At 42.7% G+C, this 15,452-nt stretch overlaps 1 protein-coding gene across 1 annotated transcript in view; it reads right to left on the reverse strand.

Moving 5' to 3' along the window:
- Positions 1 to 14,876, reverse strand: part of LOC127647272 (heparan sulfate glucosamine 3-O-sulfotransferase 2-like) — a 41,000-nt gene extending 26,124 nt beyond the window's left edge. The window contains exon 1 of the mRNA XM_052131420.1: positions 14,365 to 14,876. Within this exon, the coding sequence (XP_051987380.1) occupies positions 14,365 to 14,876 (512 nt within the window). The remainder of the gene's footprint in view (positions 1 to 14,364) is intronic.
- Between the last annotated feature and the right edge of the window lie 576 nt (positions 14,877 to 15,452).

The following is a 15,452-nucleotide window of genomic DNA, read 5'->3' on the forward strand; positions in this document are numbered from 1 at the left end:
GTGTGGCAGAAATGCAAATGGCTAAAAAGACACCTGAAATTGTGAGACCACAACACAGAATGCCTGCACTTCATCTAATACAGTACCTGATACAAGAATGACAACAGGAAGCCTTGAAAACAGTGCATGATCTAAAAATAATTTCATTTCAAACAGTCACATTAATGACTTTAGATAATAAAGAGACTTTCTATTACACCACTTGTCCATTAGAACGAAAACTAGAAGAGGCTTTTTAAATAACATATTCTGTGTACTACTGTGTTCATATAAAGTCATAAGCATTTTTTTTCTCCTATTTTCTTGATGTACGGAAGGGTAATGGCCATATAGATGATGTGTAAAACTGCCAATATTAGAGTCATTTCAAAGGAAATCTAAAATGGCATCCAGTAGCGACAGATAATTTCACTGCATACCTTCTCACACTGCCATCTTTTCCCATAAGGTGTGAGCTAGTGAATAGTTGACTTGTGAACTTATTTTTAAATGGGAAATGGTTATATTTATGCACTGAAACCTGGGAAAAATGTAAGTGAAAAATTATAGCATCTATATCTATCTATATCTCTCTGTTGCCTATATTTGCACTATAATCTTTCTTGGAATTTGTCCACATCAAAATACTATACAGTATGTACTCTATGATGTTGAGGGGGGGAAAAAAATATTTTATAGAATTTATTAAAAATAATAACTAACCCAGAGTTTCAGAGTAAGTTTCAGGTTGGCAAATCCAGATAGAGCCAACCCGATTTAGATCGGTTTCAGCAATCTCAAGATGCTCGCTTCAAACGTTCTCTGTCAACTCAGAGTTTGATCCAGAGTTCATGGGTAACCCAATGAGTGAAGCTTGGAGAGAGTCAGAGTGATTTACTTGCGAGAAATTCTGGGTTATTTACATCTCCACAGATCATTATGAAATTATGAAGAATTTGAACATTTAGAACAAGAAACACAAAGATAAATTTGCCTTTAAAGTGTGAAATTCACATCACAAACACTTCTGTAAACTATATTTTCAGAAGTTCTCAGCTTCACGCACTGCATACAGGTAAAGAAGGCAATGTTAAGAAATGCAAAGAAACTCGATAACATATATTTCATGTGCCGCTCAAAAGAGAAAAGTTTCCTGATCTCTAAAATAAAAATCTTAATATCTTAGTATATAGGTCTAATATATTTAATATTAATATATAAATAGAAATGATTGTACTTTTATACGCTGTGAAGCGCAGGAGAGACTTCATTGCTTTAGAGATGTCTCTTTAATCACACCTGATTGGTTCAGTATCAGTTGGAGATTTTTAACTCATAATTAAACCTACTCCGAGGCAGGTTATCCATGTAGCGTAAGTTGATATGGAGATGAACACCAGTAAAAACTGACATGCCTTCTTGAGACTGAAAAATGTCTCGATTTACTTGAATGTAACCCTTGTTCCCTGATAAAAGGGGAATGAGATGCTGCGCTGGAAGCGCTTTGGGAACACCCATGTGTGACCGATAATACCCGCACCGCCGTACTGAGGCTGTCTGGACCCCCTACGGTTGTGAGGTGTGCTCACAAGAACGTGAGAGGTCTCAGACACGAGCTTGAGATGTAGACTCGAGGGCATAAGAGTGGCATGAACATCTAAACTATAGAATCTAATGAATGTGTGCGGAAAGGACCAACCTGCTGCATCACAAACTTGCTGCAGAGGGAGACCTCTAGCCAAGGCTTTAGAGGAGGTGAGCCCTCTGGTAGAGTGAGGCCTGATACTTACTGCCGCGTGCCTCGTAGGCCAGGGCAGTAGTGTCCCTCATTCAATGTGACATAGTCTGCTTGGAGGTGGCCGGCCCCCGGGTTGCGGCTCCCATGGCAAACGAATAGTTGCCCTGACTTATGCCACTGGCTAGTGCGGTGGACATAAGTCTAAAGGGCACAGACTGGACACAGTCTGTGAAGTCTTTGCTGCTCCGGCGTTGCAAACGCCGGGGAGCAGAAGGCTTAGAGAGTGACCGGATGTAGGGTCGCGAAATGCACCTTAGGCACGTAGTCAGGATGAGGGTACAAAATTGCTTTGGTCATTCCTGGGGCAAACTCTAAACTGGCTTGCAAAACAGACAGAGCCTGTAGGTCCCCAATTCTCTTTAGAGAGGTAATCGGCATAAGAAAAACCATCTTGAGAGTCAGAAGTCTGTCAGACGCTGACTCTAGAGGTTCAAAGGGGATCTCAACCAGACCCTCAAGGACTATTGCTAAGTCCTATGAAGAGGTCCTGGTCCTAGCAGGAGGCCACAGTCACATGGCTCCACGAATGACGCAAGCGAGTAGAGGATGCCTCTCAAAGGGCACCCCGTCCATCAAGGCGTGGCAAGCCGAAATGGCGGCCACATAGACCCTGAGAGTGGCGGGGCATGTGCCTGCTGACAGTTCTTCCTGCAGAAAGTCCAGAACTGAAGCAATCTGGCAGTTAACTGGATCTGCATTATGAACTTTTAGTAGAGGGAAACGCATAGAGGCGCATTCTGGGCCATGTATGCACCACCGTGTCCAGCCCCGGGGGGGGGGGATTAGTTCCAAGTGGATGGAGCTCTAGCACTTAAAATGGTCTCGATAACCTCAGGAGAAAGCCCTGTGTACCTCAGTTGGTACCCTTCAGGGGCCAAGCATGAAAGGTTCCACAATTTGGGCCGGGGATGAAATATTGTCCCCTGTGCCTGAGAAAGAAAGTCCTGCCTGTTCAGAATCGCCCAAGGCGAGCCATCGAGGAGAGATATTAACTCCGAGAACCATACCCTGTTCGGCCAGTGTGGCGCTATCAGTAAGAGGCAAGACCCTTGCTGGTGAACTCTGGCCAAGACTCCCGGGAGCAGAGAAACCAGGGGAAAACACATACAGATGCATTCCAGGCCATGTATGCGCCATCGCGTCGAGACCCGGGGGGGCTGGGTGACTCAGGGAGAAGTAGAGGAGATATTGTGCTATTTATAGAGGTGAAGAGGTCCTCTTCTGCCCTGTAAAATCTCACCCAGATTAGTTCCAAGTGGAGGGAGCTCTAGCACTTAAAATGGTCTCGATAACCTCAGGAGAAAGCCCTGTGTACCTCAGTTGGTACCCTTCAGGGGCCAAGCATGAAAGGTTCCACAATTTGGGCCGGGGATGAAATATTGTCCCCTGTGCCTGAGAAAGAAAGTCCTTCCTGTTCGGAATCGCCCAAGGCGAGCCATCGAGGAGAGATATTAACTCCGAGAACCATACCCTGTTCGGCCAGCGCGGCGCTATCAGTAAGAGGCAAGACCCTTGCTGGCAAACTCTGGCCAAGACTCCCAGGAGCAGAGAAACCAGGGGAAAATGCATACAGATGCATTCCAGGCCATGTATGCGCCATCGCGTCGAGACCCAGGGGGGGCTGGGTGACTCAGGGAGAAGTAGAGGAGACATTGCGCTGTTCATAGAGGCGAAGAGGTCCTCTTCTGCCCTGTAAAATCTCACCCAGATTTGTTCCACTACCTCGGGGTGGAGTTTCCAATCCGCAAACTGTATTTTCTGTCTGGACAGTAAATCTGCTCCCACATATGGGCATCCAGGAATATAAACTGCCCTGAGTGACAGGAGCTTGCCCTGGGCCCCAAGGAGAATCTGACGTGCCAGGAATTCAGCTGACGTGAACGTGGGCCTCCTTGAATGTTTATGTAAGAGACTACCGCTGTATTTCCCACCCGCACCAAGACATGGCAGCCTCTGGAGGAAGTATTTCAGGGCCAGAAATACAGCCATCAATTCAAGACAGTTACTGTGACAACCGAGCTGATGACCCTCCCATTCCCCTTGAGCTGGACGACCACTTAAGACCGCTACCCAGCCCGTCAGGGAGACGTCTGTCGTTAGTAGCCTGCGGCGATGAGCCGCACCTTGAGTGGGACCCAAGATAAGAAACCGGGGTCTGAACCACATAGTAAGGGAACAAAGCCTGCGGCGCGTAACCCTTATTTGCCTTAGGGGACCGGCCCTTGGATGAATCCCCCTGGCTTTTAGCCACAGCTGGAATGTGCAGAAGGCCTGAAGGGATCACCGCGGACGCAGACGCCACGAGACCTAGTATTCGTTGATACTGATGAGCAGTGAAACCTTGACCTAGCCTGACCTTGCTCAGGGTGTTCTGAATGGAAATGATTCATGCGGGAGACATTTGTGCCTGCATCGTGATCGAATTCCATATAACCCCCAGATAAGTGATTCCCTGGGTGGGAGAGAGAACACTCTTTTGACGTTGAGTCTCAGACCCGGAGAAACCAGATGAGCTAAGACAATATCCCTGTGCTGTACTGCCAGTTCTTGGAACTACGCTAGGATCAGCCAGTCGTCTATGTAATTCAGAATGCAGATGCCGTGGAGTCGTAAAGGAGCCAGTGCTGCATCCATGCATTTCATGAATGTGCAGGTTAATAGGTCTAGGCCGAATGGAAGAACCAGGGAACCAGGAAGTATTCACTGTAATAACCTGACTCTTTATCTGGAAGGGGAACATGTTGGCCCCTTAGACCGAGAGATTTCGCAGTTCTTTCGACAGTAGAAATGCCTGATCCAGTTTATGGTAGTGGGGACCACGCCGTTGAAACACAGAGGGAGGCGAGCAAATTTAATTCTGTAGCCCATTTCTACTGTTCTTAGGACCTACATAAAAATATCTGGCAGGTACTCTGAGATGGGTATTAATTTAAGACTTCCTGTTGAGGGGGTGTTGATTGTTCCGCATCCTGGATAAATGCAGGAAGCAACAAACTTTTTGATGGAAGCCTCTACCTCCCGAAACACCAGAGGTGGCGGGAATGGAGAGGTTTCGTGGGAGTAATGGGAGGGGCGAAGAGCGCGCACCCCGTTTCGAGTGGAGCTACCCCCACAAGATTCAGTGCAAGACCGTTAGGGTTTCTTTCTCTTAGAAATTAGTGTCCTGAGGTCTTGCTTTGGGGACAGCTGAGGGCGACGAGACTGTCCCCAATCTTTGCGAGGGGGAGCATGACTCGCCACGCTTTGCTTCTGAGCCTCCCTTCTAGAGGGACTTATCTGCACCCGTCTGGGTGCAGATGGGCCCGCCCCCTGAGTGCGGCGAGGAAGAAACTGCCCAATGGCTTCCTCATGGCTTTCCGCCTCTTGGAACCTGTAGATAACTGCGTTCATAGCATCCCCGAATAGGCCAGTAGGCGAAGCGGTACCTGCACTCAGGTCCTTCAGCTGGTCAGCCTGGTACGCCTATAACACTGCCATCGTGTGCAGAGCAGCACCAGCCTGACCTGCTGCTTGATAAGCCCTCCCCACTAAGATGGAGGTAATTCTGCAAGGCTTTGTGGGGAGAGAGGTGATGATGCCGAACCCGGCGAGAGATCACCCGCAAGTGACTCTTCTACCGGCGGCATCACCGAATCCCCCCGAGCTTCGGCACGAAGACATGGGAAGTATAAGGATTCCTCCATGAATGAGAATACTTGTTATGGAGGTCATGGAGAAAAAGGAAGGGACTGATATAGCGTTCCCATCCCTCATTTATTTATTCATTTTGGCCACCAGACAGAAATTTGTCTTCTTGTTTGGAGTGTTTGTCTGTTGTTAGCCGCTTTATTATTGTGCATGGAACGTACAGAGATTCAGCATTCCCCTCATGAACCGAAGAGGCGCCGAGGCGCGCTTCACGCTTACAAGAAGAATCAGCTGGATCTGGGGAGAGAGTGAGGGAAAGGGACGAATCCGTCTCGCTCCTCAGCCAGATCCATGAGAGAGCCCCACGAATGAAGTGTGGGCGCTGACTCCCGGAAGTAAGCGAGGCGAGCGCGGAGGATTTTGCCCGAATGCAGATTGCAATGCTCGCACCCGCCCTGCTCCAACGCGAGAGCAGCACGCTCTTCCCCCAAACAAACAAAGCAAAACTGATGCGTGTCCCTCTCGGCCATAGAGTGTAAACAAGGGAACATGCATCGTTTGCTCTGACTTTCAGTCATTCTCTCTCTCTCTCTTTTTTTTTTTTTTAAGAAAGAAGTGAAAGGAAAAAAGGTTCACCGCACACTGCCTAACCAATTCTAACTCCTAACAGAGGAAATTAAGTTTGACAGGCTCGTATAAACACACAGAGTGATTTCTGAAGACAAAGAATCTGAGGATGCTCCGGTGACGCATCTATTTATAGCCCAGCCCCAGGTGCATCTAATGATTACACCGGCAGAGACTATAAATTCCAGTCAATGTTCATTGACGTGTTACACACATATTCACAGCTGGTCACACACATGAAGGTGTTCCTAAAGCGCTTCCAGCGCATCATCAGAAGTGTAGCGTTTTGTAAAGGGAACAGAGTTTAGTCAAACTAAACTCAAATTTTCCTGGGTAGCCACTGAAACCGGATTGTGCAACAAACTTCAGATGTTAATTTCTTCAGGCAAGATAGGAATTTTCCTCTGGTCATGCTCACTCTCCTAAACAAAACTGCTGATGCTTAAAATTTGTTGGGGAATGTTTATTAATAGCTTTTATAGACATTTAATAGATGCACCTAGTAAATATGGAGCTGACAGTGACCTTTTTGTGACTTTCTGTGTATTTTTTGGGTCAGTGTCCGGTTGGGAGATATATTGGCTTTCAAGTCTCAGTGCTTCACCAGAATATTTTAGAGGGGCAGTTCACACCGAATGCACATTTGCATCCATCTGCGTTATCTTGCAATTGTTTTTCTGTCATGTAAACATGCTAGATGTTTTCTCTACAAAGACTTTCTTTGATTTATGAAGCTTGTTGTTAGTCTTCATGGTGTAGTGTTTCTCTAGAAATGCACTACCTAAGCCAGAGTGCTTCCACACAAAGGTTTGGATTTTCGTAAAAACTTCAGCTGCACATGACTTCCTATCATGTAAACATGTGAATTATACAAAATGCAAGAGGTAATTTAGATGTGTAAAAGCAAGGGGCTGGATACTTGTGCATTTGATTATTTTAATTTTGATATGCCATTATAGAGAACACAATAAATTGTGAAATTGTCCAAGTAGGTGAATGTGTTTTGTAGGCATAGTAAACACATTATTTAATTTGCACTGCAGAGGGCTAGCGGAATACCATAATGTATGATAATATATGATGACCGCTTCTCTTCAAGTATTCTAAGTGAGTCTGAGTGCTCACCTTCAGCTCCTCAGCGGTTCTGTGGTTTGTCTCTAGAGTGACTCAGAGCATTCAACATTTATCCTTAATCTAGTCAGTCCCATAATGGACTCCCATCGGTAGACACTGTCTCAAAGTAGCTCGTATTTACTTACAGCTCTTGCTAGTGGCACTCACGTCTAATGAGTAATTTACACTAAAATCACCAAATCAAACTTGATGGTCTCTGGAATGAATCCAGGAATGATTTGTGTAGGTAATTAATGCTCCAGTAAATTCTGCAACTCTCGGATCTGTGCTGGGATTAGTACTCCCATTAGTGATGCCAGGGAAAAGTAGGGTCTCTCATGCGCACTGAGGAACAGTTGTTTTCCCTGTTAAATAAGCTCTGTCCAACTTTCTGTCCTCATCAACCTTTCTGACTGTTGTGTTTTGCTGCTCCTTTCCTCTCCGAGCCAATTAATGGTGGGATTTTCTTGGATCTAACAAATGTTAAAAGGCATCTCTTATAATCTGAGGACTTCTTAGAAAATCTGCTTGAAGAGCTCCCAACGTTGAGAAAATCATTAGATTCAGATACCCTCATGAGTTTGGATGGTGTGTACTGCAAACTATTTGTTTGATTACACGATCCAATGGAAAATGGAACCAATGACCATAGACAATTGGGGAAATGGACCTGGTTATAATACGATATGACATCAGCAGGCTAATTAGTGTCCACTCATAACGGGAAAACAGGTTTGCCTATAATACATGAGCTCATAAAGATGCCTATAATACATGAGCCCATAAAGTAATGAGCATTGCCACATTTGTATTATCTCCCCTTCTTCAGCTTTGGGGAAGTAGCAGTGCAAACAAAACTTAAAATTGCCCTGAAACAATTCCTGGGCTTTTTCAGCCAAGGCGATCTTCTTATTTCAAACAATGACTGTATTGCTTTTGCTCCAGTTAGGACAACTCATAGTAAATACCCGGTCACAGGTAATCTGAACAATGCAATCTAAATTTAATGAATGGACCCTGCCAAGACAAATATTGAAATAAAATGAAAACTAAGACTCTATAACACTATTAAAGGGCTTTATATAAGGAACTTATATAAGGAATCAGCCAATTTATCTTTTTTATTATTTCTGCCCAATATTGCAGGCCTTATTGGTACTCTTATTGCAAGATGTAAGTGGCTAAAATAAAATAGCTTTCAGTGAGGATTAGGGGGACTGTTTCAGTGTCTTGGGCTCTGTGGCATTTTAATTATCCTGTCCATAAATAGTAATTATGAGTTTCTGTGTGCGAAAAGCGGTGCGGTGTGTGTGAGTGTGTGTTTTTGTGCAACTGTGTGTGTGTGTGTGTGTGTGCATATTTTATAGGCATGATTTATATATAGATGTAACTATTAATCTGGCAAAACCTAATTTATGTTACATACAAGTGCTTATGTTGTATTATGTTTTATGAGTTAATTACCTGAATAGCTTGTATGCAAACTGTTCCACACTTCCAATCTTTGACTAATATAACATGGACCACAATTGTTTATATCCCAGCAGTTAGTGTGCAAAAGAACATACAGTATCTTCACTAATAATAGCTTATTTTTTGGCATTTGTTTGTGCTTAGCAGTCATATGGCACAGTGGAATGTCTTTCAACTATTTTTCTTTTAATCTCCCCTTTATACTGGCTGTTTTTCTCCCTGAATCTTTTTCCCCCTACATCTTTTTCTCACTTTGTCCAAATACAAGGGACTAGCATCGATCTGCACATTTCACAAACACATTCAATTGATTTAAGCACAGTAGGATGTGGGTGAGTAGAGTTGCCCCTGAATGAAAACACAAGCACAGAAGAAGTGTTTTTTGTTGTAGTTTCGAGATGACAAGCAGACAGAACAAGCTGCAACACCTGCTAATGGCTGGAGGGCTGCTCTCACACAGCTCTGTACTTTTAGCGTCTATGGATTTTCCCCCTCACGTTTGGACATGGCCCACGGGGAGTCCTTTCTTATGCTTGCTGTCCTGTCTCTGCTGGGATGTGATGTGTGTGTGTAATTACTGAATCTGCACTGCAGGCAGACACTGGTGGAAGAGGGAGGGATGATATTGTCTCCAAGAGACCCCTACTCCACGGCCCTATCTACAACACAGAATTAACACTGACTTCTCACACACTCAAACGGCTCCCCAAAGGGTATTTGAATGGCAGCCCATCAGTAGAAAGGTAAGAAGGAAGGAGGGACTTGATTTTATTCTGCCCAATTATCAATATGATCAATGCCTTTCCTTGGCAGGGTTTATGGAAGGTTTACCATGCGTTCAGACCAGAGGTGTCGAGAGTGTCAAATCGACCGGAAGTCATTCATTTTCTATGACAGCAGCGTCTCTCGGCGAGAAGCGGCGTGGCAAGTCTTGGACGGTGTGGGCATCAGAGGAAAGATCAAGTGCAGCCAACATTATGGTAATGAGTTTTGATGCGGTTCGGCAGCAACTTATTGGAATATAGAAGTGCTCCGCTCTAGCGAAGTCTAGAGAACACAACAGTGTAAACTTTGGTTCCCATCAAACATTAGTTCCGAAACAAAATGGAGGAGAAACTGTTTATTGCTGTGGAGGGTTCCATTTACAAAAAGCTTCACTAGGATGCTGCGCTGAGAAAAGCGCTTTGGGAACAATCCTACTTTGTGACCAGCTGAGAAGATGTGTGTAACACGTCAATGAACATTGACCGGAATTTATAGCCTCGGCTGGTGAGATCATTAGATGCACCTGTTGCCAGGCTATAAATAGATGCGTCACCAGCGTGTCGTCAGATCCTTTTTTCTTCAGAGCCATTCTGTGTGTGTGTGTCTCACAAGCCTGTCAAAATGTTCTTCCCTTTGTTAGGAGTTAGAAATTGTTAGGCAGTGCGCAGAACTTTCTTTCTCTTCTCTGTTTGCTCTGAAAAAGAAGATATATATATATATATATATAAAAAAATAAAAAATAAAAGAGAGAAAATGTCGGAGAGTCAAGGCAAACGAGTCAAGGCAAACTATGACTGATAGGGACACGCATCAGTTTTGCTTTGTTTGTTTGGGGGAAGAGCATGCTGCTCTCGCGTTGGGGCAGGGTGGAGTTTTCTTATTTGATGCCCCGGTTTCGCCTTCTGGTCTCTTTGGAGACGCCATGAATACGGTTCTCTCCAGATTCCAGGAGGTGAAAAGCCACGAGGAAGCCTTTGGGCAGTTTTTTCCTCGCAGCACTCAGGGGGCGGGGCCATCGGCCACCCAGTCCCGCCCCGATTCTGCTAGGAGGGAGGCTCAGAAACAGAGTGTGGCGAGTTGTGCTCCCCCTCATAAGGACTGGGGACAGGCTCGTCGATCTCAGCAGCCGTCCAAGTGGGACCTTTTTGTAAAGGGAATGGCTCGGGTTACGTGGTGTAACCCTTGTTCCCTGAAAAAAGCGGAACGAGATGCTGCGCTTCTTTGCCGCACTGGGATGTCCCAAGACTGCTCTTCAGAAAGAAATATCTGACGACACGCTGGTGACACGTCTATTTATAGCCTGGCCACAGGTGCATCTAATGATCTCACCAGCCGAGGCTATAAATTCTGGTCAATGTTCATTGACGTGTTACACACATCTTCACAGCTGGTCACAACGTAGGATTGACCATTTTTCTCAGCGCAGCATCCTCGTTCCGCTTTTTTCAGGGAACAAGTGTTACACCACGTAACCCGAGACGTTTTCCTGTAATATTTGATCTGTCCCTGTTTGCTTATAGGGATATAAATAAAATTAAAAAACGATGCATGGACAAAGGTGTCTGAAATTGTTGGTGTACCAAGTGAGTTGATGAAGTGGATATTATGGTTTATATAATATTATATAATAATATATTAAAATATTTCATGAGGATATACGCTACTTGTGATATGTCGTCAAAAAGATACCGGTCGACATGTCTGGATGTTTTGTGGCCCCTTTATATATAGTTCATAAAACCAAGCATTCTCAGCGAACGTTGCTGCCTATTTCAAATACGTCAGAGTGTCCACGAATGTTCGATAGCGTTGTTGGCAGGGCAGCCAGAGCGAATTTTGACACTCTTGCCGCCTCTGGTCTGAACGCACGGTTACTCTTGAAAGTGATCCACTTCCCTTTATCTGCATATTTTCCCCCTGAAACTGAACACTGCAATCACTCTGTGTCATTCTCCTCTGGGTCTCTTGCCAAAGTGCTATCGTTCTTGCTCTCTTTATGACTTACTGCTGACATCTCCTAGTCAGCAGTTAGAATTTTCATCTCTTGTCTTAAAGCTATCACAAAAGCCAGATATTTTTTCTTTCATTTTTGTACCCTGCTGATGTTACATTTTACCCATTAGTGACAGTTCTTTTAAGATATGTGATTTTGCATGATTTGCTAAAAGGGATAATTCACCCCAAAATGAAAATTCTCATTATTTACTGACCCTCATGATGTCCCAGGTGTGTATGACTTTCTTTCTTCACCAGAATACATTTGAAGAAAAATATCTTAGCTCAATAGATTGAACTTAAAATGCAAGTGGATGGTGATTCAACTTTTGAAGCTCCAAAAATCACAGACCTTTCAGCATAAACAGAAGAATGTGAGATTACGTCTGTAACATGGCAACGCGAATACATCACATGAGTGACCACATGATCTTCAGCCTCTCATGAAGCTTACTAGAAACAGTGGATTATAGTACTTATTTATGTTTTTTGCACCAAAGCAATCGTGTCAATTTAGAAGACATTAATTTAACAGCTGGTGTCATATGGATGATGTTTATGCTGTCTGTGATTTTTGGACCTTCAAAAGAGAAATATCCATTCACTTGCATTATAATAACCTATTGAGCTAATTTTTCTTTAAATGTGTTCTGGTGAAGAAAGAAAGTCATACACACCTGGGATATCATGAGGGTGAGTAAATAATGAGAGAATTTTAATTTTTGGGTGAGCTAACCATTTAAAATATTACCATTTGCATTTAAATTATTTCAGTTTGGTCATTTCTTTCAGTAAATATATCAATTAGATTTTCTTGATTCTAATTAGCTGTCTGGTGGCATTACTAATGGAACAACTTTTCTTACACCAAAAGTTCATATATAAATGACTAAATACAATATATTTATTTGCCCTTTTTTTAAATGTGAAAGCACAGCTATGCTGATCATTAGTGATAGGCAGTGTTGGATGTAATCTGATTACAAAGTAAACAGTTACTGTAATATAATTACTTTTTTTAAATGAATAGTTTACCCAAAAAAAATTTATTTACTCACCTTCATGCCATCCCAGATGGTAAATGGTCTGCACTTATATAGCAAGTTTTTAATATTAGCTGTAGTCAAAGCACTTTACACTGCATCTCCTTCACCCATTCACACACACATTCACACAACAATGGCGGCAGAGCTGCCAGGTAAGGTGCTAGCCTGCCTTTGGGAGCAACTTGGGGTTCAGTGTCTTGCCCAAGGACACTTCAGCATGTGGAGTCAACCCGATTAGTGGACAATCCACTCTACCACCTGAGCCACAGCCGCCCCTTATGAGGTGCATGAAGATTCAAAAAAACAAAATCTGGTATTCTCCCAAATTCTTCAAAAATTATATGAAGGTACTCATGAATGAGGAAATAATAATCCAAAAAGAAAAAGCTAAATCAAAATCAACGCACGCTTCCAGATCAAAAATATAGTAAAAGACTTTATTGTCAATGGCTATAACAATAGTTAAAAACAATGGAAAAAAGAGGGCTGCAAACCTACACATATCAGCAAAAATGCCTTCTTCATGGTGTGTAAATGACTTTATTATTCTGCTGACCACAAATTAAGATTTTTAGAGGAATATTTCAGCTCTGTTGGTCCATACAATGTAAGTGAACTGTGACCAAAACTTTGAAGCTCCAAAAAGCATATAAAGGCAGCATAAAAGTATCCTGTAAGACTCCAGTGTTTAATCCATATCTTCTGAGGTAATCTAATCAGTTTTGAGTGAGAACAGACTAAAACATAGCTCCTTTTTCACTATAAACCTTGACATTGGCAATCTCTTTGGTGATCATGAGTTCAAGCTAAATTACACTTTCTAGTGCCATCTAGCACTCTGCTTATGCATCAAATCCTAGGAAATGTAACTGTAAAGGAGTTCAATGGAAAGGAGGAGGAACGAGAACCGTCTTGACAATATAAGTAATAGTTTAATGGTAAACTGAACCAAAAAGACACAAACATCAACACACAATGGTCAGCTGCCCGTAAACATTCTCTCTCCATCGCACCACCATCCACAGTCTGCCTTTATCCCTCTCGGAGGCTTGATTAGCCTGATAAGGGACCGGGTGTGTAGAATCACGACCCAGCCCCACCCTCCGCCCTGCCACATTAACCAAACATGAAATCCTGGTCATGCCTTAAGACTGCAATGGCAAGATATACAGAAAAAAATAACATTTTTGGTTTGTTCTCACACAAAACCAATTGGACTGCTTCATAAGACATGGATTTAAACACTGGAGTTGTGTGGAATTACTTTTAGGCTGCTTTTATGTGCTTTTTGGTGCTTCAAAGTTTTGGTCATCATTCTCTTGCATTATGAACCAAGAGAACCAAAAATATTATTGTAAAAATCTTCGTTTGTGCTCTACAGAAGAAAGAAAGTCATAAAAATCTGGGATGGCATGAATGATGAGAGAATTTTCAGTTTTGGGTGAACTATCCCTTTAAGTTAAAAGCAGTGTAGCATTACAACTTTCAATCAAATTAATTACTTTTAAGTACATCACTTGGTCAAATATATTTAAAAAAATATTATTTATGTGTAATAAAATCAAATGGTGAATTATGTCCATGTGCACGTCTGCCTGAGTTTCTGTTAAAGTAGAAGGTACAGGAATATGGAATAATAATTATTTAGAATTATTTAATTATTAATAAAAACATTATTTTGTTAAGCGAAAAAATCTTTTTGGAAAATTGTTATGGAAATTAACTTTTAAAAATAGAAAATTGTAATGTGACTATTTTTGCCATGAAGTAATCAGTAATGTGATAAACATTTTGGAGAAACAATTACCCAATTTGCCCAACACTGGTGATAGGCTATATCATAGATTTAATCCTAAAAGTTGTATCTATATAGAATTATGAATTCTATATTGTATAATGAACTAATAAATTCCAATGCAAAAGGCTACAAGAAAAACCTACCTGTACCAGTCCAAGCCTTTGTCATAGTTTCTATCAAAGAAATGTGGCTCGGTCCCAAGTGCTCGAACATCTGGATGAATGCGGATGAACTCCAGTACTGCCCTGGTTCCTCCTTTCTTAACGCCAACTATAAGTGCATTGGGTAATTTCTTGTTCCCGTATTTTGGCGAATTCGTGTTGTTACTCTGCTTGTGATCCACCGCGTCTAAATTTCGCGCCTGTGTTTTCTGTTTGCTTTGGTTTCCAGTGAGGTTTGATAAGAGACCCACAGCTCTAGTCGTTAATATAGTGCAATAATGTGACTTCTGTAAAAGTTTTTTACTCCCTATATTCTTCAGATAGACGCAGCGATGCTCCTCCAATCTCGGGTTAGGCATGATTGTACCGGAACAGAAGAGGATGCTGTAGCATAAATACATGAAACACAAAGAGATCGTGAATATAAAAATATATCTTCTGTTTAATCTGTTTGAGGATGGCACGATTCGACTGGACAGGAACCTATATGCCATGTCTCCATAGATGTGAAGACGGCATGTTTTTTTCTGTAAGTTTCTTTGTGATGTTTGCGTGCTGACTCGCGCTCCCCATCAAGACACGCAAACTCCGACGGCGCGAACTGACATCTCATTTAGGAAATTAATAGTTGATATTTACAAACAGACACACAATATGGAAATAAGTTTTAGAATAACACGTCTTAATAATGAGATTTATTTCCAAAATGAGCAAAAGAACATGTAATTCCACTGCCCTTTAGTTTCGGCGTCGCGCGCTTTTGAACGTGAGATCACCTCTGCACTGCTCCTCACTTCAGAATTGGACTTTGAGTTAATAACAGAGAGTTGAACATATTTAAAGTACTCCCTTTGTCCGACACAACATCATACTCAATGTAATCCGTGTTGGAAATCTGGCATTCCAGGTCTAGAAGGCTCATTTTGCCCCCAAGTTCTCAACGCGAAGCCGCGCAGCGCTCGACGCGTCAGCCCATTCAGCTCATGTCTGTCTCTTTTTAAAGTTCTCAAGAATGCCTTTGCGGCAGTGAAGTGCTCGAGATCAATATTTAAAGACGACGCCTGACGTCA

The sequence above is a fragment of the Xyrauchen texanus genome, chromosome 8 (assembly GCF_025860055.1).
Source record: "Xyrauchen texanus isolate HMW12.3.18 chromosome 8, RBS_HiC_50CHRs, whole genome shotgun sequence".
NCBI classification, from domain to species: domain Eukaryota; kingdom Metazoa; phylum Chordata; class Actinopteri; order Cypriniformes; family Catostomidae; genus Xyrauchen; species Xyrauchen texanus.